Genomic DNA, 23982 nt, shown 5'->3' with positions numbered 1-23982 from the left:
GTTTGAGACAGGCTCTTGCTCTGTTGCCCAGGCTGGAATGCAGTGGTGCAATCTTGGCTCATTGCAGCCTTGATCTTCTAGACTCAGGCAGTCCACCCACCTCAGCTTCCCGAGCAGCTGGGACTATAGGTACCTGCCACCATGCCCAGCTAATTCTATTTTTTGTGAAGACAAGGTCTTGCCTTGTTGTCAGGCTGGTCCAGAACTCCTGGGCTCAAGCACTCCTTTCAAGACCTCCCACACTGCAGGGATTGCAGGCATGAGCCACCATGCTCAGCCTGTGTTCTGTAGTTTGAGTAAGGGTAGGACTGTTTACTATGGTAACTTTCCAGGTCATTGAATAACATAAGATAACATATTATTTTTTCATGAGGCTCTTCAAAAGCATAAAAGTTGGAACCATTATAGGAACAGTAGTAGAATGTTTAGTAGAATGTTTACTAATTGCCACATCTAGTATGCGGGCTTATATGTTAACTTTTTCAAATTTTAAGTCTTTTTGTACCATTTCACTAGGTGGTGGTTTTGGCAGATTTATTTGGTGGCTGTTAAAATAGACATTTATGTCATATATTAATACTTTGTCAACAAGCATATAAATGTGCATATTCCCTTGAACTTCCAAAGAATGAGAGTTTTCTAGAGTTGCTAATACTAAAAGATGATTCTCTTACTAATAGGTTGTTAATATTTAGACCAAACCTGAGTAGTACCTGGACTTTTCATGAATGCTATTTCTTAGAACTTTATTTGAAAGTAGAACCTTGGCATTCAGAAGCCTTTCTCTTTTTTTTTTTTTGAGACAGTCTTACTCTGTCATTCAGACTGGAGTACAGTGGTGCAATCTCTGCTCGCTGCAACCTCCGCCTCCCGGGTTCAAGTGGTTCTCCTGTCTCAGTCTCCCGAGTAGCTGAGACCATAGTTGCATGCCACCACACTCAGCCAATTTTTTGTATTTTCAGTGGAGACCATGTTTCACCATGTTAGCCAGGATGGTCTCGATCTTCTGACCTCGAGATCCTCTCGCCTCAGGCTCCCAAAGTGCTAGGATTACAGGCATGAACCACCGCGCCTGGCCCAGAAGCCTCTTTCTTATAGACAAACATATGTATCATGGTCTTCCAGTTATTCATGGAAAAATTAAAGGATAGATTGAGAATCTAGTGATTGAATGTTTGTAACTTGATTTTCATAGTCTATTATCATCTATTTAGAGTGAGTTTGGAAGATAGTACTCCTGAATGTTTTTCTGCAAGATACCTTTTCCTTTTTAGAAAATTGTATGCAGATTACTTTAACATGGCCCTTGTGCCATTTTCAAGAGCTGACATGTAGCAATAAATGATAGTTGAATGTAAATGGTGTATTTTGTATTAAGAATTTCTTTAAAAGAGACTGCATTATATTGGAATATCATGTTACTAAGTGCTTGGAAATTATTTGTGCATGATTTTTTTTTTTTTTTTTGCCAGAATTTGGATTTAACGAAAAGGAAGATGATTCATGAAGGGCCATTGGTTTGGAAGGTGAATAGAGATAAAACTATTGGTAGGTCTGATATTGTCTGTCAGTTTTGGGGAGAGTGGCAAAAGGGAAAGAATAGGAAAGTTTCTTGTGACAAGGGAAAGAAGAGAGAACCATTCTCTCTGAACCCTAGGCTCAAGCAATTCTTCAACCTCAGCTTCCTCAGCAATTAGCAGTGCTCCCTTGTGTTATTTGTACATTTGTAGATCTGCTTGTGTTTATTTTATTATATGTAAGATGTGTTACATATTCGTTTAGGAATATAGCAGAAAACTGATTTAGTCTTGTTTTCACCATTCTTATATTCTAGTGAGTCTTCATTTGCTTTGTAAGCTTTCTTTTGACCAGTACATCTAAAACTATCTGTGATGAGAAACTGCTTTTATTTTTTCAGAAACATGGTCTTGCTATGTTGCCCAGGCTGGAGTGCAGTGGCTATTCATAGATGCAATCATGGCGCACTACTGCCTTGAACTCCTGGGCTTAAGTGATCCTCCTGTCTTAGCCTCCCTAGTAGCTGGGACTATAGGTGCACACCACCACACCCAGCTTATTGTTTTTTATTTCCCATTGGTCACAGATTGACACTTCAGTGAAATACAATAAAAATGAATTATTGAAATGAAATTTTAAAAGATAATAGGCGGGCCGGGCACGGTGGCTAACGCCTGTAATCCCAGCACTTTGGGAGGCCGAGGCGGGTGGATCACGAGGTCAAGAGATCGAGACCATCCCGGTCGACATGGTGAAATCCTGTCTCTACTAAAAATACAAAAAATTGGCTGGGCATGGTGGCGCGTGCCTGTAGTCCCAACTACTCGGGAGGCTGAGGCAGGAGAATTGCCTGAACACAGGAGGCGGAGGTTGCAGTGAGCTAATATCGCGCCATTGCACTCCAGCCTGGGCAACAAGAGCGAAACTCTGTCTCAAAAAAAAAAAAAAAGATAATAGGCAAGTCAATTTTTAAAATTTAAGCTTTAATAGAAATAAAATTCCTCTGTTGGATCATTGAAAAGTTAATTAAATGCATCTCAGTTTCTGTACTTACCATCTTTTTCTGCACTTTTGTTTCTAGATTTATATACATTGCTGCTGGAAGACATTCTTGTATTGTTACAAAAGCAGGATGACAGACTGGTGTTAAGGTGTCATAGTAAGATTCTGGCATCTACAGCTGATAGCAAACACACGTTCAGCCCTGTCATTAAGTTGAATACAGTGTTGGTTCGACAAGTGGCAACAGGCAAGTATGTCCACTGAAGGATACTAATTTCCAGATTCGTTGTAAATCTGCATAAAAGATTCAGTGTTGTTTAAATAACACAAGTGGCATAGAGTCTTGCTACTTTTATATTTGTAAGCAAATTAAATGAAATTTATTTACTGCTTAGAAAGAGACCTAAGAGTTTACACCCCAAAATTATTTAGGGTGTCTACATTCTGTGAATGGTTTTCTGCATTTGAAAATTTTTATGCTGTTACTTTGTTTCTTTATTCTATGTTCAAATCATCGATAGATCCCAATGAAAAAACGCTTTCATTTAGGGTGGCATGTGCTTTGATTGATGAGAAAAAAATAAAAAACTGAAGAGATGGATGTAGTTTGGCTTTGCAAAAATCAAATTAGACTGGCAAGTTATATTTTAACTGTATTAACAGTGGGATCCCTTTTAAAACTTGTTAGTTTCATGGTAGCAAAGTAAATTTGTGACCTTTCTCCACCACTCACTGAATATTATTAACTGACAACTTAGCAAAAGGGCAGTTCAAAAGAAACGCAAAAGAGTAATAGTATTTAATTTAGTAATTTGGATTTTTTTTTCTTTTGAGATGAGGGTCCCACCGTTATCACCCAGGCTGGAGTGCAGTGGTGCAATCTTGGCACACTGCAACCTCTGCATCCCAGGCTCAAGGAATTCAGCCTCAGCCTCCTGAGTACCTGGGAGTACAGGCATGCGCCACCATGGACTAGCTAATTTTTGTAGGGTTTCACCATGTTGCCCAGGTTGGTCTCGAACTCCTGAACTCAAAGCAGTCCACCTGCCTCAGCCTCCCAAAATACTGGGATTACAGGCGTGAGCCACCATGCCTGGCCAGTAATTTGGATTTTTAACATCCTTTTGTTCCTAGTAAATTATTGTGGCAATAGTACTAATTTGTATAATCTTTATCGAAGTACAATAAATGTACAATAAATATGTTAATGTGGTAAGTTGCACACATTTTAAGTGTACATCTTGATGAATTTTTATAAAGTAAATATATGTAACCTTTATCTAGTTTAAGAGGCAGACTATCTTAGGACCTTAGAAACATCCCTTATGGCCGCCAAGATCACAGTGTTAGAGTAATCTTGTCTTATTTTTTCCAGATAACAAAGCTTTATTCGTCATCTCCATGTCAGACAATGGAGCTCAGATTTATGAACTGGTGGCACAGACAGTTTCTGAAAAGACTGTGTACGTATTAGATATAGCTACCTTCCTATAACTAACGTCTTTATTATCCCAAGCATAATATTCCATAAACTTAACTTTGTTTTTATAATAGGACTCTGAAAACCAAAAACTGTATGGAAACCAAGTACTTATTCTGTATTCTTTTAGATATGTACTACTAAGAACTTGTTCTTTTTAGATTGATGCCTTTTGTTTTGATTCTATTCTACTGAAAGTTTGTTTCCTAAAGAAAAGATAATACGAAATGTCAAGTGAAGTTTTCTAATGATAATGTGTCCATAATGTCATTAGATTTTTCTTTCAGGTATAGTTTTGGACTCTCACCTTAATAGTGTGTTTCCAAAATAAAGATAATCGAGTGGAGTTGGGTTTTTGTTTGTTTGTTTGTTTTTTGTTGTTGTTGGTTGGTTGATTTGGTTTTTGTTTTGTTTTGTTTTTCTTTTTGCTTTCTGAGTATATTTAAAGGATTTTTTTTGTTGTTCTTTTTTGTATTTTGGATTTCTTTCCAACTTTATGAAGCTGGCAGGACCTAATCTGTCGGATGGCTGCATCAGTGAAGGAGCAATCCACAAAGCCAATTCCATTACCACAGTCACCGCCTGGCGAGTGAGTGTTCTTTTGCATTGTAGTAGGACTTATTTTATGTTTTGGGTTGGAAAAGAGTAGGATAATTACTACATTTTGTTGCAGTGATGTTTAGGTACCTCACGATGCTGAAAGATTGTTTTTTTTTCCTCTACAGAGGAGATAATGATGAAGAAGATCCTTCAAAATTAAAAGAGGAACAGCATGGCATTTCAGTCACTGCTTTGCAGAGTCCAGGTACTTTTTTCTGATAAGTTCAATGGAGAATGTGCTCTACTATCTATTAAAATGCTGGCCAGGTGTGATGGCTCACACCTGGAATCCCAGCACTTTGGGAGGCCAAGATGGACAGATCACCTGAGGTCAGGAGTTCGAGACCAGCCTGACCAATGTGGCGAAACCCTGTCTCTACTTAAAAATGCAAAAGTTAGCCAGACGTGGTGGTGGGCCCTTGTAATCCCAGCTCTTTGGGAGGCTGAAGCAGGGAGAATTGCTTGAACCCAGGAGGAGGAGGTTACAGTCAGCTGAGATCACACCATTGCATTCCAGCCTGGGCAACAAGACCAAAACACCAAAATGAATGAATGAATGAAATAAAAGACAAAGAAACTTTAATACTGTTTGGTTTATGCAGGTTCCAGCACTTTAACAAACTTCACTTTTGAGCCTTCTGTGTTTCAGTATAATACTGCTCTTAAGTGCTGTGTATTTTGCTTAACAGATGATGTCTGTAGTTTATGGGTCTTTTTTCTGATTCTTGCCTGAATGCTTCATGTTAAAAGTTAAAAGTTTTGTTTAGATATACTCTACATTTTCTATTCCTTTGGACAGACAGAGATTTGGGATTAGAATCTACCTTAATATCATCAAAACCTCAGTCTCATTCACTGAGCACCTCTGGGAAATCAGAGGTACGTGATCTCTTTGTGGCCGAGAGACAGTTTGCAAAGGAACAACATACAGATGGGACACTAAAGGAAGCTGGAGAAGATTATCAAATCACAATCCCAGATTCACACCTGCCTATTTCAGAAGAACGGTGGGCACTGGATGCACTAAGAAATTGTAAGTTTTTATTCATAACTTATTACAGATACTTATTAAGTGTGGCACTGATGTGCCATCCCTACAGTACATGGATTTATCAAACTCCAGTTAGTCTCCTAGTTTTATTGTGGAAATTATAGTATTCTCTACAATGGCCCATGCAACAGACACAAATGCACATGCCACTCTGTTAGTTTCCGCCCCTCAGCTTTGTTGAGAATCACGGTTAGAATGGGAGGATAGCATATCTCTCAGTTATATTGAGTTGGGAAAAAGGCTGATAACAATTGCTCTGGCTGTAGAGAACCATTTGAAATTTTTAAACCAGGGTATGAGTAAAGGTCTGAAAAAAGATTAATCTGGCTGAGAGCTGTGGAAGGATTTGAATGGAAAGAGTTATGGAATGGTGTACTTACTATAAACTATTAGAGTAGGCTGGCATGACACTAAAAGAGTTTGGACTAGAATGGTATCAAAAGGAGTAAGAAGAAAGTGAGAAGTCAGCAAATGCTTAAAACAATTGACTTGTTTGGATGTGAGGACAAAGGAAAGGGAATATTTAGAGACAATTTCATTAATCTTGTCGGAAATAAGAGTCAAAAAAGGACTACCACTGCTTCCTCCACCTCCTTCCATTGTACTTTCTTTTCTCTTTTTTTATAACTTAGTAGAATTGCAGGCTCAGGTTTAAAGAATGTCAAGGTTAAGATAATGACTGACAAAACAGTAAAGAGTGGGTGACTAGTAGGAAGTTAGAGTTTTAGGAGTGAAACTTTAGAGAGAGGTTAGGAAGAGAGATTTGAGCTTCAGAGCCAAGAGAATTCCTAGCATCTCTCAGGAAGTGATTGCAGAGCAGAAGGACAGAGGATCGGAGACCTAAGTGGAGCTTGTTTACCTAAAGAAACATGAGACAGGCATTGAGCTAGTGATGAAAGCAGAGAATTAGTCATTTAAAACCTACATTATTCTCTTTTACATTTTCCTGAATTAACAGTCTTAATGATTTCTGATGGTTTGACTAACATTGTCCCAGTAACTCTATCATTGTCTGGGTGACCTCATAGCATACACTTTGCCCATTCAAAATTAAATTGGTTCTTATTTTCAATAAATGTTGTATGTATCTTGTGAAATCAGAGGAAATAATATACATATAGTGTCTGCATATGGAAAGGGCAGAACTTTTAGTTTTTTCTCTCTAGCTTAACACAGCCTTTCAACATTCTTAAGAAGTACCTTTAGGGTATTTTTCTAGTTATGTAGAAGAAAAAAATAGAGGCATGATATTGGTTATTCAGGAGTTCTAAGTAGGAGTACCTCCCTATTTAGAATGCTTAGATCTTTTCAAGTTTAGTTTAATGTTAAATCTTCTCTAAAAGATGGTGCTTTATTTCATTTTCAAAACAAAAGGAAAAATGATTTTACAAAATAAAATGATTGTATGAAATTAATAAACATTTTAATGTCATTAAAAGATACTTTTAAAGATAATTGATAATTCAGCTAATTTAATTCTTGCAGCCCAAGATTATAGTTGTGACTGTGCTTTTTTCCCCCCTCCTCCTTCCTAAATCATTTAGTGGGTTTGTTGAAGCAGTTGCTGGTACAACAGCTGGGTTTGGCTGAGAAGAGCACTCAGGAAGACTGGCAACATTTCCCAAGATACAGGACGGCCTCTCAGGGGGCACAGACAGGCAGTGTCATCCAGAACTCTGAAAATATTAAGGCCTATCATTCTAGTGAAGGACATTTGCCCTTTAGAACTGGAACTGGTGACATTGCAACTTGTTATAGTCCACGGACTTCAACTGAATCTTCTGCTCCACGGGATTCAGTGGTATTGGCACCCCAAGATAGCCAGGCAAGTAACATTTTAGTAATGGACCACATGATTATGACCCCAGAGATGCCTACCACAGAGCCAGAAGGGGGTCTTGATGACAGTGGAGAGCACTTTTTTGATGCCCGTGAAGCACATAGTGATGAGAATCCATCAGAAGGTGATGGAGTGGTAAACAAGGAAGAGAAGGAGGTTAATTTACGCATCTCAGGCAAGTATCTTTCACACTTTAACTTTGACTTTGATCATTGTTAACTGTCCTGTATGTTGAAATGGCTGATATGTTGGTATCAAGGCGTGTGTGTGTGTGTGTGTGTGTGTGTGTGTTCACACACATGCAGTAATTATTTATTCCTTCATTTGATAAATACTGAATCTTCTCTGTACCAGACCTCATCCTAGGTGCTGGGAGATATAGCAGTGAATACAATAAATAAGTAAACAAGTAAATAGACTTTGGAAGCATTAGGAGGAAACCTAAGTCAGACTAAGGGACAGAGTAATGAAGGCAAACAGGGTGATCAGGGAATAGGACCTCTGATGAGATAGTATTTGAGCAGAAACCTGAATGAAATGAGGGAATAAAGCCAGCTGGGTATATGAGAGCATAGTGTTCCAGCAGAGAACAGAGTGGGGCAGAGGCTTTGTGTCAAGAGCAAGATTGTTGTGGTGATTGAACACTGGGTGAGGGAGACAACGGCAGGAGATAGGGCAAGAGAGGCGTTTGGCAGGGAAAGTGGTGGCAAGATCATTTAGGCACTGTGGTTTCCAGCTTTAAACCTTTGAAATGCTAACTAAATGAAATTTGTCAGAAATTACCATGAAAGTTCGCCAAGTTTAGCTTTAACCTGAAGTGGGGAAGTTCTGATGTACTTGAAACTAAACTCAGGAATTAAAGGCTTTTCCCTCTGTGATAACTTTTCAAGTTGAAGTTGTCAGCACACTATGCTATTTCTGTTTTCTAATGGCAGCACTGGTCTCATCAAACTCTTTTCTCTCTATCCGCAGGAAACTATTTGATCCTTGATGGCTATGACACAGTGCAGGAGAGTTCCACAGATGAGGAGGTTGCTTCCTCACTTACCCTGCAGCCCGTGACAGGCATCTCTGCGGTGGACTCCACCCACCAGCAGCAGCATTCTCCTCAGAATGCTCACTCCGATGGGGTAGTTTCACCATTCACCCCCGAATTTCTGGTCCAGCAGCGCTGGGGAGCTATGGAGGATTCCTGTTTTGAGATCCAGAGTCCCTCCTCTTGTGCAGATTCACAGAGCCAGATCATGGAGTACATTCATAAGATAGAGGCTGACCTTGAACACTTAAAGGTACCTCATACTTCCACATCCATAGCACTTTATTGTAAGAAACATTTAGCAGAGGGGAAGTATGGGGTGATCAAAATGCTGATGTCAGTAAACTTGTTCAGGTTCTAGATTTGTATGTTTTCTTTGACTATTATCCATGAGTAGACCTGGATAAAAAGTTGAGATTAGCATTGTTTATCTTTTATCTGTCACAAGAGCAGAAAGAGTTGCAGCTCTATAAACTGTATGTTTGTGTGGGTTTCTAAGTTTAAGAACCTAAAAATGCTTTGGGTAGTTGGCTGGCCTCTGTCAGACGTGAACAAGGTGAGATAGGTGGGGCTTCTATGGTAATGAATCTGGGCTGAGAAATGCTACAGCTTTCTGTAGCCTATTATCTGTGACTCATTAGGTGACATTGGATTTGGATTGCTTTCCAAATCCTATGAGAGATAGAAATTGGCTTCAGTGGCTCCTATAATCTAAAAACATAGTCATGAATGGGATTTTTGTAAATTGATGATTGAAGATGTCACTATTGCAAAACTGACTTGTGTGGCAATTTCCGAGGGAAATATCAAAGTTTGCCATCAGAAAACACAGCTTCTGGAGCTCAAACATTTTCCTCATGATGTCATGTACTTCAAGGACTTGAGGGACAGATTTAAGTATCCTTAGCCTTTGAGCTAAACAATGGTCTCCCTTAGTTTCTCTTTTACCTTCATATGACTGAGTTTTTCCTCTTCATGTTGCCTATTTTATGTAGTATCATTCTGTAGCTGATGAGATATCAACAAGCCCACTGAGGACAGGTCAGTTCTTATATACAGTCATGTGTTGCTTAGCAATGGGGATATATTCTGAGAAATTCATCATTATACATTTTTATCTTCGTGTGAACTTCATAGAGTGTACTTACACAAACCTAGATGGAATGTATTTTTATTTCTATGTATACTTTTCACATGGAAACCCTAATGTCCCAGCACTATTACTGAATGTTAGTCATTTCCCCTACTTGATTTGCAATACCTTTATTAAATGCCACACACCAGGTTTCTAGTTTCTATAAGTGCTCCATAATAATCTTTTTTTTTTTTTTTTTTTTTTTTTTTTTTTTTTTTTTTTTTGAGACAGAGTCTCTCGCTCTGTCACCCAGGCTAGAGAGCAGTGGCGCTATTTTGGCTCACTGCAACCTCTGCCTCCCAGGTTCAAGTGATTCTCTTGCCTCAGCCTCCCAAGGAGCTGGGACCATAGGCGCCAACATCGTGTCCGGCTAATTTTTGTATTTTTAGTAGGGACGGGGTTTCGCCATGTTGGCCAGGCTGGTCTGGAACTCCTGACCTCAGGTGATCCACCCGCCGTGGCCTCCCGAAGTGCTGGGATTACAGGCGTGAGCCACCGCACCCGGCCATAATAACCTTAAGGGACCGTCATCATGTATGCAGTCTGCCATGTCTTTATGTGGTGTGTGACTGTATTTCATGCACACGATGACAGGACAATTTCTAGGGTGACTCTTGGAGGTGGGAGAATTACATTTATGGTCACCACCTCTACTTTCTTTTTACATGGGAAAATATTATTCATTCAATGGAGAAATTGGTAACAGGAATGAAATTTACTTTTTTTCTTCCTATGAACGAAATTTTTAATGAGAAAATTAATATTTTTGAAATTTGGGAGCATGTACTTTAATATAAAAAGGCCTTTTCTGTTTTCAGAAGTGTTTTTTTTTTTTGTTTTGTTTTGATGACATGTGAATCAAAAATCCTATGGGTTTTATTTTACAGAAGGTGGAGGAAAGTTACACCATTCTTTGCCAAAGGCTGGCTGGATCAGCCCTCACAGACAAGCACTCAGGTATGTAAAAGTTCTAGGTTCCAGACTCTAGACTAATCGTCCTACACTGAATGAAATGACTTATCATCGTTTAAAGTGAAAACCTTCTAAGATTCCATTTCTTTTCTGTCTTTAAAGAACTGCTTGTTTCTAAACATATATATCAAGCGGAAGCTCATGCCTGCTGACTCTACTCTTCCTTCTCTAAGAGAAACTGCAGTTGTCAGTTCCCATGCCATCCCCTCTTCTGTTCTCACCTTTTCAAAGCAGAAGGCAGAGCAGTGGGAAGCCTGGTAAATCACAGATTCGGTGTGAGGCTTACTGGTGCTGCTGTGACTCCCTAGTGTGGAGGATTTGGCCTCATCAGATGCTGGTGCACTTGCCTCTGCTGACAGTGAGGCTGGTGTCCTCCCTGACTGCAGATAGATCTGTGTTTCATGCAGCAGCTTGTACTCATCCGCTTATGTACAGATTCAGAAAGAAAGATTAAACCATGCCCATAGATGTTGTGGGTATTCTTTGCAATGTTAATATAATTCTTTTTCTTAATATGGTTTCCATGTATCTTTATTCTTCTCAGATAAAAGTTAGAGCCGCGGGTCCTGGAGGTGACTGCAGGTTGTTGGATTTGGAGTATCGGCCATGTCTCACCACATCCTGGCTCCAGTGTGGACACAGAGAGAGTGTGACAGAGGATCTGCCTGTGAACCACCTGGGATTAGCCATGTCCCAAGGTGCCCAGAGTGGGACTAGTTCTTCACAGTGTGGCAGCTGCACTAGTCTGTTAGTGAGGGAATATCCATTCCCTCACTCTACTCTCCTCACTATCGGAAATTCATTTTGATTCATAATAAAAACCAAATGTATAGAGCTTTGGGTGTAGGATATGAAATTGTACTTAGACTTAAGAAAAAGAGAAAATCAGATGTATTTATTTGACTTCATTCCGTATTTGAAAGCACATTTTAATTTTTATTTTGCCTTGTTTTGTTTTAATTGAGTAGTGAGAGTTTTAGCCCTTTGTCTTTAGTACACCCAAGGATCGACTGCTCCTAAAGCAAAGAGGTCAGGATGGAGTATGTGGAAGTTGGGTAGAGAGGTGAAGAAGAGGAGGAAGTGAGAGGGGGAAGGGAGGAGCACCTTGCTTCACTAAACTGTATTCTAAGCTCTCTGCTGTGTAGTAGGCTGCTTCTCTGAGGGTCATCTCAAAGGTGTGCTTTGCCCTGTGGCTCCTATGTGCCCAGGTGGTGTGGTCAGAGAGTGGATGGGCTTCCTCCCACCCTGAGGCAAGCACCTCTTCTCTGTAGCTGGGATCAACCACGATTAACAGGAATCCTCAACGTACTAAATAGCAGGCACTTGAAAATGGGTGTGTTTTCTTCTATTGTCGTCTTTTCTATTGAGGGTTGGGATTTGGGTGGGAGAGGAAAGCAAATTTTATTTTCTTGACTATAAATTTGTTATTCTTGGTATCATTTCATTTTTATAATTATACATTCAACATTGGCACTTGGGTAAAACTGTCCCTGCAGATTGAGCAGGAAGTAAAAACAAACAAATGGAAATGCTTCGGATGGTAGCAGGGGTGGGGGTTGCTAAGGAAGGGGTGGGATGGGAGTGGGTAAGAGTTTGGGAAGGTTATCTAACTGAATCACTACTGAGTTGAATCATGGCTATCATTAGCCACGGGTACTGCTGATTATAAGGCCAGTAAAATTTTTGTACCTGGAGGTTTGACTCTTAATTTTTGCACTGATGGTGCCAAAGGGCTCTGAGAAGAAAGGAGAGCCAAGGGTGGAGTAGAGAAAGATGTGGTGAAGGCAGAACTGCTCACACCAGCTCCAGAAGCACTTCCTCTGACTTCACTGTTTGCAGCTCTTTCCACACTGGGCCATGATTGACCTTAAAAATTGCAGACCAGCACATACACTGGACACTGCAGGCAAGGTGTTGGTAACTGCCTGCTCTAGGATGAATAGTAGCATTAGCAGCACCCTACAGAGGATACATGTTTTCAGAATTGTCGTTTGAGAACTCCTTCAACTATATTGACTTTCTTTGGTTTTTGTTGCGTTTTTTTAAATGCATTAGGTATATATGTTTTGAAGTATTTTTGCCAACTAAAATGAAGTCTGTAAATTCTGTTAAAAAACAGGGAGTTCATCATTGCTCACATCTTTCATTGGTGCCCTCTGAACTCTGTGGGTTGCTAGGATGTAATTTTAATGCTTCCCTGCAGTCCAAAGATTATTTTTTCACCACAAATGATAAGGGATGCCCACCTACTTTTATAAACACCACTACAACTTAGCAAGTGTATTTATCTATGTCCAGATTTCTGTTTCTGTCCTAAACTAATCTGTTTTTAGGTAGATCAATTTGGATCTTTAGACCTCATCTATAAATTGGAATTGTATTTTTAGTCATAGGCCAAGTATAATTTAACTCAGAATGGGATTAAAATTTTAGAAGCAGAAGCTAATATATAAATCAAGCTTGGGATTTGGAACAAGTAGAAACCAAATGGTTACATTGTGCTGCTAGAAATAATGTCATTCTCAAAAGGGTTACACCTGTAGCCACTTGACACTAACACCATCAGGGGGCAATTAATCAGGAGAAAAGTAAATATAAAAACTTTGATCTTAACTTCACACACTACAGGGTAATTATGTAATTCTCTAGTACTCAATTAAGAAGCTTGTAAGTTTCAGTTTCTCTAGTTCAGCCAATATCTTGTCCTCAGTAATTATTTGCTTTCCCTGCAGTTCAGCCTCTCCTTAGAATTCTAACAGGACTAACTGGAAAAATACTTTGACCATAGCTCGAGTACTTAGAAATAAATTCATATCTAGATTTTCAAATAAAGCCCCAAGATGAAGTCTAATTCTGAAAATATCTCACAGTTTTTAAATGTTCTTTTTATCCTACCAATCTAACTTCTCTTCCTTCTCCCCACCTGGCCTCCCACACCTTCCATTTCATTTTGGCCATGATAATCACATCCATTTGACATTTGTTACCATATCTTCCTTTCAGGATGATGGAATTAGATATGCAGCCTGTCTTTGAGTGAGACTGGTTACCATCAAAGGAGTTTGCTCTAAGTTACGTGACTAGAAGTTGAAATCTGCTTCCATGCTAATGGGCACAAAGGTGGTGTACAAAAAAAGCTACCTTCCCAGAGCAAGCAGGCTGCATTTTAGCTATGGCAGTGACCTGCTATGACACTGGGCTCTCTTCTGTAGGCTTAATGGCTCCTTTGCTGTGAAATGACAAGAGCATCTCCTTCCTTTCCAGAGAACAGTTAATCAAGGCAATCAACAAGCCCCCAAAGTGCTATAATTTAACATCATGATTACTGCCTTTGAAGCCATATATTTTGCATACTTTAAAATCACCTAACTTAGACTGCTTGAATTATATTGGCTTTTAGAACCTAAATTGTAACTATGTATTATATTATATTGCATGGGAGGTATATTTCATAAGCTTTTTGGCTTTCTTTTTTTTGCCACAGCAACTTCTAATGACTGTTAGGAAGGATGAATCCTCTTTTTAAAAAGTTTTTGTTGTTACTTGATTTTTGGGTAGGAGGGAGGCTCTACTGTGGTAACAGAGAAGTCAATTTGAAAATTATTTTTAGAAGCTAAAGAAAGTAATTATGCTCCCTATGAACTGTCTTTTACTGGCATCTTTTTTTCCTCTTTGATGTTAGTAAATTTGGTGTAATATACGGGGCTTCCATATTTCAAAGTGGAAACTTTCTTCTCTGAAGGTGACATATGGTTTTGAGTTACTAGAGCTTTGGTCAGTATTTCCTTCCTTATATGTCACAGAGGGCACCACTGAGAACTATGTGCATAGGACCTCAAAATACAAAATTAGCAGGACCTTACAGTCAGCTTCCGAATGGCTGGTTTTTCCCCCTTATATTACAATTTTTGTTCTATAAAACTTTTTTTCCTGACATTTCCACTTTTCAGAGTGATCTGCAAAATTGTTCTTTCCTCAAGAAAAGAGTCCTTATGCCTGTTCCTTATGCCTTTCCCACTGGTATTGAGGATTTTGATAATAAATTGGTAGAAAAAAAAAGTACCTCCTAGAAGGAAGCCTTCCCACCATTTCCAGGTGCCAACTGCTAAGCAGAAATATTACAAAAATGGTAACTGTAATGTGCACACTCTTGGTTATTTTTAATAAGCCTCTTCCTACTAGAACATTTTATTTTCCTTGTTCACCATACAATCATGTACTCTTTAACAGAAATTGCTTTTAAAAAGTATCTGGAACTATCTTTAAAAAAAACTTTATTAATAATCATGTATTTTTACTGATCACATTTTGAAATGCCTAAAAGACTTTATTGTTCTAATTATCCAGATGTACCTTTGTAAAATAGCTCTTTTATGAATTAGCTGATAAGGCTGTATGTTTCTGGAACAAAATATTGGTCATCTAAAAACTTTCTGTTTTCTGGGGTCTGGGAAAATAGAAAATAAGAGTTCAAATATTAAATAAGCTTAAAGGAATCAAGTATGTGCCTTTTATTTGTATTCTGGTTGATTTGTCTTGTCCAAGTTACATTAGAAAAGTTGAGGAGGCTGTAATTAAGTTTACTGTCAGTGGCTCTCAAACATCTTCCTGCTTTTTGGAGCATCGCTAGCAACAAGGCTAAACCTCCGTGACGGTGCTGGCAGGTGGGCTTGACATATGGGGCAGGTTTGTTGTTTTTTTAACAGCTTTATTGAGATACTCATGTATCATATAATTCATCCATTTAAAGTGTATAATCAGATGGATTTTGATATGTTACATTATTGATTTTTAATTGTGAAATATATATAACAAAATTTGCTATTTTAGCTATTTTTAAGTATAAATTTCAATGAGGTTAATAGGCCAGCTTTTATGACTCACTTGAAGATAACTTTGGTTTTAATCCTACCCTAAATGAAACGTATCTATTATTCCTGTCCCCAATGCTGGGCTTCTTAATATACCACCATTTCTATGCTTTTACCAATGTCATTTTAGCTCAAAAAACTCGCTTATTTTGGGCATTTTCTATATTTTGGTTTTGAAATATACATGTAATTTAACTTATTCTTGGGGTGGTATTTTAGTTTTCAGTCATTCAGGGGCACATTTGACTGATGGAGCTAATAAGCATAATAAAACACTTGGTAGTTTATAGCATCTTTTAGTTAAACCTTTTAAAAATTAAGACTATTCAGATGTACTTTGCAGAAATTAACCTGTTTGTCCTCCTGGCTTTGCTTACAAACATATATATGTGTCTGGTGGAACAAAGACATACCCATACCATTCCCACGTGCTCTTTGATAGCCGTCTCCTAGGGATGGAGACAATAAAACTCTATTTGCATGTGAGCAACTACTTTTATTTTTTACTGTCCTCTTTCAAGCTAAATGACTGGTTTACCAAAGGTTTACTACCAACTTCAAATATAAGAGGATCTATCCTGATGAAAAAGTTCCTTTTTAATTGAACTTTATCATCTTGACGTTTTATGACAGATGTCATAAAGCATGACAGATAAGTAACTGGATGTAGGTGTTTCCCATTTTCTCTATAATGTCAAGGATAATTCTTGTTACTCAACTTTAGCTATCAGGGAATATGTTTGGTTTGCCACTTACTTTTACTAGTGAGACTTCACGATTCCCTGAGCATCAGCAGAGGCCTTGGTTTGAAATCATTTAAGGTAGGTAGAGCTCTCTTTCTAGATTTTTCCCCCTCAATTGATTAGAGTGCTTTTGGACCTACCTATAATTTAAGGCATTTTATTTTAAGGGATCTTTTTCTTTGTACATATGATCATAGGGTTGGGGCTGCCTGAACACCTGCTGACCAAAAACATGTAATTAGGATATATTTTGGCAATCTTAAAAACTTTTAGGGAGGCATCTGTACAAAGAAATTTTTTTCTATCATTTTGAATATTAAAGGCCTATAGCATGACACAGTGCAACACTTTTCAATCTTCTTGATTTGATGACCACTTTTTAAAAATACATATATGTGAGTTTTTTTTGTGTGGTGTTGTTTGAGATGGCGTCTTGCTCTGTCACCCAGATTGGAGTGCAGTGGCACTAACACGGCTCACTGCAGCCTTGACCTCTGGGACTCAAATGACCCTCCCTCCTCAGCCTCCCAAGTATACAAAGGTGTGCACCACCAGGCCTGGCTATTTTTATTTATTTATTTATTTGTAGAGATGAGGTTTCTCCATATTGCCCAGGCTTGTCACAAACTCTTGGGCCCAAGCAATCCTCCTGCCTCAGCCTCCCAAAATGGTGGGTTTACAAGTATGAGCCACCACACCTGGAAAGGACCACTTTACACTCTTAAAAATTATGAGCTGGGCATGGTGGCTCACTCCTGTATCCCAGCACTTTGGGAGGCAGAAGCAGGTATATCACAAAGCGCGCCATTGCACTCCAGCCTGGGCGACAGAGTGAGACTCCAACTCAAAAAAAATTGCGAAGGACTTTATGGAAAAGCTTGTGTTCATGTGGATTATATCTATCAATAATTGCTATATCATTAATTTAAAATATGAGAAATGAGAACAATTTATTTAAAAATAGTAAACCCATTACATGTGAACAGAAATCACATTTTTATGAAGTCACTATTTTCCACAATTAAAAAACTGAATTTTATGTAGTTTTTGAAATCTCTTTAATGTCTAGCATAATAGAAGACAGCTGGATTCTCATATATGCTTCTGCATACAATCTGTCATGATAGGTTTTTGTTTTTTTGTTTTGTTTTTTTTTTTTGAGACGGAGTCTCGCTCTGTCACTCAGGCTGGAGTGCAGTGGTGTAATCTTAGCTGACTGCAGCCTCCACTCCTGGGGTTCAACAGATTCTCATGCCTCAGCATGAGATGGGGTTTCACCATGTTGGCCAGGCTGGTCTTGAACTCTTGACCTCAGATGATCCGCCCGCCTCAGCCTCCCAAATCACAGGAAATGCTGGGATTACAGGCATGAGCCACTGCATCTGGCCCTGTTGTGATATGTTGAAGTATATAAAGAAAATCGAGCTTCACACAGATACTATTTTTTAAATGGAGAATCATTTTAATAGCCTTTTCAGATAATTATGGATATTCTTCTTTGATACTGGAACAGAACTTGGCAAGTGATAGTTTCTTCAAAGATAGCTTCGGTGTGGAATCTGAAATTGTATCAAGGAAGTTTTTGTATTCCATTAAACTAAAAATCCTCTGATCCATTTCACACTTTATGTGAGGAGCAGTATCTTTTACCCATGCATGATTTTGTAATATCCTTTATTGGTCATTTGGAAAATACTGGCTTAATTATGCAGTTCTTCTAAATATTGACACATTTCTTTATATGATAATATCAAAAAGTCATATTTGTTAATAACACAACTGATCTCAGAAAACTCATGGTAAAATGCAAATTTCACAAACTTCTAATTTTTCCTTGAAATCTTGAATTTTATCATTGGCAACAAATACAGTTTTCCTTGAAATGACAGCCTCACTCTTTTTCATTTTTGAGTGAAGATATCTACCAAATATTCAAATCTGAATAGCAATTACTTACCAGTCATTCTTTACGTTAAAATGATCTTCCATTAAAAAAAAAAAAAAAAAAAAAGGTAGCTAGTGCCTTCCCTTCAGCCACAGCCATGGTCCTTTGGTATGCGGCAGGGGTGCTTCATGCATACTTACCTTTCTTTTTCACACAAACATTAAAAAGATGTGTACTCAAGGGTTGAGATTTCATAAAATTAAAATTTACTGCTCTGTCAAGGACATTCTTAAGTGAAACTGGTAATGTCTATTGCAAGTCAGCAGCAGTGACAAATACAGTGGCTGTTAATGAGATTTGGTACAACAGACTTGATTCCTGCTAACTCATCAGCGGTCTTCACCCTCTATTGCACCGTCAGTGCAACTGTCAACATGGCGAAAAGGCGCGTGATATCTCAGTAGTTTTATGATTTTTTTTTTTTTCACAGTCTGTCTCTGGTCTTGCTCCCTCATCCAGGCTGGAGTACAGTGGTACATTCATAGCTTTCTACATCTTCAAACTCCTAGGCTCAAGGTATCCTCCCACCTCAGCCTCCTCAGTAGCTGGGACTACAGGTGCATGCCACCATGCCCGGACAATTTTTTAAAATTATTTTTTGTAGAAATGGGGTCTTATGTTGTTGCATAGGCTTGTCTTCCAACTCCTAGCTTTAAGCCACCCTGCCTCAGCCTCCAAGTGCCAGGATTACAGACATGAGCCACCGCGCCCAGCCTATGACAATAGTTTTGACTCCCTGGGAGTCCTGGTCATCCCCTAAGGTTTGCAGACCACACTTTGAGTACTGTTGGTGTAGTGAAAACAATCTGAACTTAGATGATCTGGATTCAATTTCAACTCTTGTACTTAATTGCTATGTGGCCTTGAGCGAGTTACAGTGAATTACCCTCTCTGTTTCCATTTTCTCAACTGTAAATTGAAGTAAATAATATCCAACCTAACCATTGTGAGAATTAAATGAGAAATTACTAAGCATGAGGCTGATATCTCTCCAACATTTTTTATTTTTATTTTCCATTTCAGGATCTTAAGTACTTAAAATAGGGCAGGAGAAAAATAATGAATTAAGAATATGAAGGTATCTCTCTTGCTAATACAGCCACATTTCCTGTAATATAATGGTTTTGTGTGTCTAAACCCTAGACTCTTAGGGGTGAGTATATGTGTATTCCTTTTATTTTTTAGAAACAGCGTTTCTCTCTGTCACCCAGGTTGGTGTGCAGTGGTGCTCACCGCAGCCTTGCACTCCTGGGCTTAAGTAATCCTGTCTCTGTCTCCTGAGTGGCGTGTGCCACTATGCCTGGCTAACTTTTAAATTTGTTTTTAGGGACAGTCTCACTATGTCACCCAGGCTGGTCTTGAACTTCTGTCCTCAAATGATTCTCTCACCTCAGCTTCCCAAAGTGCTGAAATTACAGGTGTGAGCCACTGCACCAAGCCCTATTTTTAAAAAAATTAGTTGCTGACCTCCATAATAATACCCTTCTTTAACCTGATTGTTCTTTTAAGTGTAAAGAAAGAAAAAAATTTCATTTGATTACATTTGATTTAGTGAGAGCCTTGTTTTTAGAGAAACCTGTGCACTGTTTTGGCAGTGCTGTTGAAAAGGAGTAGAGTGGAATGGCGGATGTTCCAGAAACTTTTCAGTGATTATGTATACCTGTAGTGGTTTTCATCTTGCTGCAAGCTCCCATATGCAATGTGCTAATACTACTTGGGTTATCTTCCAGTTAAAGCTAGATCTTGGTAGTTTTGAAGCATCTGTATTTTCAAAAATACAAGCTCCTTACTTTCTTTTAAGTCTTAGTAAGAATCTGAGTTATATTGTGGTTCTTTAATGAGAGTTTGTGTTTTGTCTTTCTAAAAATGCATCCATCACCACATCTCCACTAAAGAGCCTAAGTGGTTTTCTTTTTCTTTTTCTTTTTTTTTTTTTTTTTTTTTGAGATGGAGTTTCGCTCTTGTTGCCCAGGCTGGAGTGCAATGGTGTGATCTCAGCTCACTGCAACCTCCACCTTCCGGGTTCAAGGGATTCTCCTGCCTCAGCCTTCAGGATTACAGGCATGCACCACCATGCCCGGCTAATTTTGTATTTTTAGTAGAGACATGTTGCCCAGGCTGGTCTTGAACTCCGGACCGCAGCTGATCCACCCACCTCGGCCTCCCAGAGTGCTGGGATTACAGGCGTATTCAAATCATAATAGCACTTTGAAACCTTTTCTGAAGAAACAGCCCAGACATCATGGCCTGAAGTCTAGTATATGACAGGATTTCTGGGATTCCCCTCTGCCTTCCCCTCCTATGCATAGGAAGAGGGCCTGTACATACCAAGGAAGCAAGACAAACTAAACTGAGTTCTTTCTAGTCTCTGCTGATATCAGCTGGTTGTTTAACCTACAACAAGTAATCTACTTATCTGGGCTCAATGTTCTCATCTTACACTGAGGAAGTTGGATGATTCTCTCCAAGGCCCTTTCAACTCTGAATATGAAACTGATAGCACAGGAAAACAGAGACAGAGCTTACCGGCTGGCTTGTTTAGGTATTCCCAGGTAAGCTCTATCCTTTGCTGATCTTCTGTGTTGCTCTCAGTAAGAGTGTTATTTTATTTGTTTATTTTATTTTTGTGACAGGGTCTTGCTCTGTCACTGAGGCTAGAGTGCAGTGTCACGAACACGGCTCACTGCAGACTCAATCTGCTGGGCTCAAGCCATCCTCCCACCTTAGCCTCCTGAGTAGCTGGAACTGCAGGCACACACCACCAAGCCTGGTTAATTTTTTTTTTTTTTTTTTTTTTTTTTGAGACAGGGTCCTGCCATGTTGCCCTGACTGGGCTCAAACTCCTGGGTCCAGCTTCCCATCTCAGCCTCCCAAAGTATTGGGATTACAGGTGTGAGCCACAGCACCCAACTAGAGTTTAATTTTAATGTCATTCACTGAAGTCTGTCCCTAAAAATCCTTTTTCTCCTGTTCTTCTTTGAAGTATCTTTATTTTGATAGCTTACTTTAGTTTGCTATTACCTGCAGTCTGATAAAACTGTTTCATCTCTTCTTTCATCATGGGCTCACTGCCAGTTCACAACAACTTGGAGGCTTTTGTGGAAGAAGATCTGACATTCCTGGTTCAGAGAAGACTTGCTGAGTATTGGCTGAGGAGAGACTGCAGGTCTCATCTCCACTTCATCTCATGTCCTGAATAACGGCCCGTTCTGAAGGCTTATGAAATTTGGAGACTTTGCAGAAGTTGAGTCCCCAGAATATGAGCTAACCAGATTGTTTAGCAAGGAAATGCTCCATCAGAGAAACTGTTCCAGCCATCAAGAATAAGTCTCAGATAGATGCTTTCATGCAATCAAATATTTACAAACCAACACTTTAAGTGACGGGAGAGGAGACTGGACAAAACTGTTCCTATGCCTTGCCACCTACTGAGAGTAAAAGACCCAACTATTCTCTACTGTTTTTTGTTGTTGTTGTTGTTGTTTTCTTTTCCTTTGGAAATTGGCTTATTTGAGATAAATACTGGCTGGGTAGTCAGTGACATTTACCTGCAATACCTATAGAGCCTAATATTTGCTTCTGGTGGGGGTATTGACACTCTAATAGGAGAGTTTGGGGAAGGTTCTGTTTCCTTCCCTCCCTCCCTTCCTCTCTTCCTTCTCTCTGTTGCTTAGAGTGGAGTGCAGTGGTGTGATCTCAGCTCACTGAAATCTCTGCCTCCCAGGTTCAAGCAATTCTTCTACCTAAGCCTCCTGAGTAGCTGGGACTATAGGCACATGCCACCATGCCCAGCTAATTTTTTGTATTTTTAGTAGAGACTGGGTTTCAACATGTTGGCTAGGTTGGTCTCGAACTCCTGACCTCAAGCAATCTGCCCGCCTCAGCTTCCCAAAGTGTTGGGATTACGGGCGTGAGCCATGGCGCCCAGCTGGTTCTGCATCTTTAAACATGCGTTGTGATTAACTTATATTCTCAACTCTTTTCTTCCTCTCTCTTCAAAGATGTACTGATCTGACATGCAATTAAGGGTGGGCATACCAAGGCAGATGTAAATAAGGAGGAATTTTTCTGTCTTGGGCCAGAATAGCTTGGCAGCAGTGACTACAGAGTTGATTGATTAATTGGTTAACTTATTCCCAGCTTTGTTTCAGAAAGCTTTGTTTGAAGCTGGTTTGAGGAAAAAAAATGAATCATCAGCCTTAGGGAAAGAAAAGTGGATGCTAGTCTCATTTACGGTATTTGTTACTTGCTCCTATGATTTTTTTCTTTCAAAATATCTCTGATTTACCCCTTGCTCTGTTTCCATTGCAGCAGGTCATCTTCCGGCAAAGCTCCATGTCTAAAACACCTGCATAGATTGCTCCGTCCACTCTCCAGCCTGTCATGCATGGCTGCCCACCAGGTTTTCCCCAAAACATTCCTTTCATTATGCCACTTGCCTGCCCAAGAACCTGCAGAAGCTATGGTTACTGCTATATCGAGACTAAACTCTGCTTTGTTTCGGAGATGTTCATAATGTATCTGGCCAGCTGTATTTCCCTATACCATCCATTGTGAGCTCTCATCCCCAGTAAGGCTTAGGCTCCTTCGCGTCTCCCCAGCTGACATTCCAGGCCCTGAGTCCACCTTTACTTTTCCCTTAGTCTGAAATGTACTTTAGAAACTTCCAAGATTTGTATTAAAATTAATAGCTGACCAGGAGGGCTGGCTCATGCCTGTAATCCCAGCACTTTGGGAGGCCGAGGCAGGCTGATCACAGGTCAGGAGATGGAGACATCCTGGCCAACATGGTGAAACCCCATCTCTACTAAAATTCAAAAAATTAGCCGGACGTGGTGGCTCACACCTGTAGTCCCAGCTACTCCAGAGGCTGAGGCAGGGAATTGCTTAAACCTGGGAGGCAGAGGTTGCAGTGAGCTGAGATCCCGCTACTGCACTCCAGCCTGGCGACAGAGCAAGACTCCATCTCAAAAAAAAAAAAAAAAAAAAAAGTAATACCTGGCCAGATATGGTGGCTCACGCCTGTAATCCCAGCACTTTGGGAGGCTGAGAAAGTGGATTGCTTAAGCCCAAGAGTTCAAGACCAGCTTGGGCAACATGGTGAAACACCATCTTACAAAAAAATAGAAAAATTAGGTAGGTGAGGCGGTGTGCCCCTGTAGTTCCAGCTACTTGGGAGGTTGAGGTGGGAGGATCACTTGAGCCCAGGAGGCAGAGGCTGCAGTGAGCCATGATCTGCACACCAGCCCAGGTGACAGAGAGCTTGTCTCCAAAAAATATTTATATATTAAAAAACAGGTGCTGTACACTGCATACGTGACTCCTGTCTTCACGAAAACCTCATAAGGTAAGTGGTCTTTCTCCATTTTTCCAGAGGAGGTAACTGAAGCTTGTAGTGTTTATGATGTTCTCAGTGGCACTGCCAGGAGTCAGGACCAAGCCTTTGTCTTTTTACCCAGCTGTGAAAATCGTTTCTGTACTTAAAGATGTTTACAGCCTAATAGTGCCAAGTGCGTGAATATTAGTTTTCGGCCTTTCTCCCTCCCTAAATTGCAGTTATCTACACTGGACTAACGGGTAGAAATTCTGAGAAGTTTGCATTGCATTCAAGGTGTTTGATCTTGGGGATGACTTGAACATAACTGAACATTGAAGAGATGACTCAACAACTGAATTATGCTGGAGTAGTGTACAGCAGGAAAAGGGGAGTTGGAGGCAGGAAGAACAGTGGGGTGATATTATAATATGCGAACAAGAGGCTTACATTTGGTAAAGTAGGAACAGATTGG

At 39.6% G+C, this 23982-nt stretch overlaps 1 protein-coding gene across 5 annotated transcripts in view; it reads left to right on the top strand.

Annotated features, from left to right (window-relative positions):
* The window catches only part of ARHGEF12 (Rho guanine nucleotide exchange factor 12), a 152078-nt gene extending 136948 nt beyond the window's left edge, over positions 1 to 15130 (top strand). For 4 of the 5 annotated variants that reach the window (XM_032285180.1, XM_032285179.1, XM_032285177.1 and 1 more), the window contains 10 exons: positions 1473 to 1548; positions 2600 to 2767; positions 3896 to 3983; positions 4503 to 4589; positions 4726 to 4805; positions 5400 to 5633; positions 7196 to 7666; positions 8464 to 8780; positions 10550 to 10619; positions 11179 to 15130. In XM_032285180.1, the coding sequence (XP_032141071.1) occupies positions 1473 to 1548; positions 2600 to 2767; positions 3896 to 3983; positions 4503 to 4589; positions 4726 to 4805; positions 5400 to 5633; positions 7196 to 7666; positions 8464 to 8780; positions 10550 to 10619; positions 11179 to 11189 (1602 nt within the window). In that variant the 3' untranslated portion in view covers positions 11190 to 15130. The remainder of the gene's footprint in view (positions 1 to 1472; positions 1549 to 2599; positions 2768 to 3895; positions 3984 to 4502; positions 4590 to 4725; positions 4806 to 5399; positions 5634 to 7195; positions 7667 to 8463; positions 8781 to 10549; positions 10620 to 11178) is intronic. The other variant, XM_032285178.1, reaches the window with a different exon arrangement.
* The last annotated feature ends 8852 nt before the right edge of the window (positions 15131 to 23982 follow it).

Source organism: Sapajus apella, unplaced genomic scaffold (genome assembly GCF_009761245.1).
Source record: "Sapajus apella isolate SASKATOON/1434 unplaced genomic scaffold, GSC_monkey_1.0 scaffold16, whole genome shotgun sequence".
Classification (NCBI taxonomy): Eukaryota; Metazoa; Chordata; class Mammalia; order Primates; family Cebidae; genus Sapajus; species Sapajus apella.
This window is presented reverse-complemented; position numbering and strand designations above follow the sequence as displayed.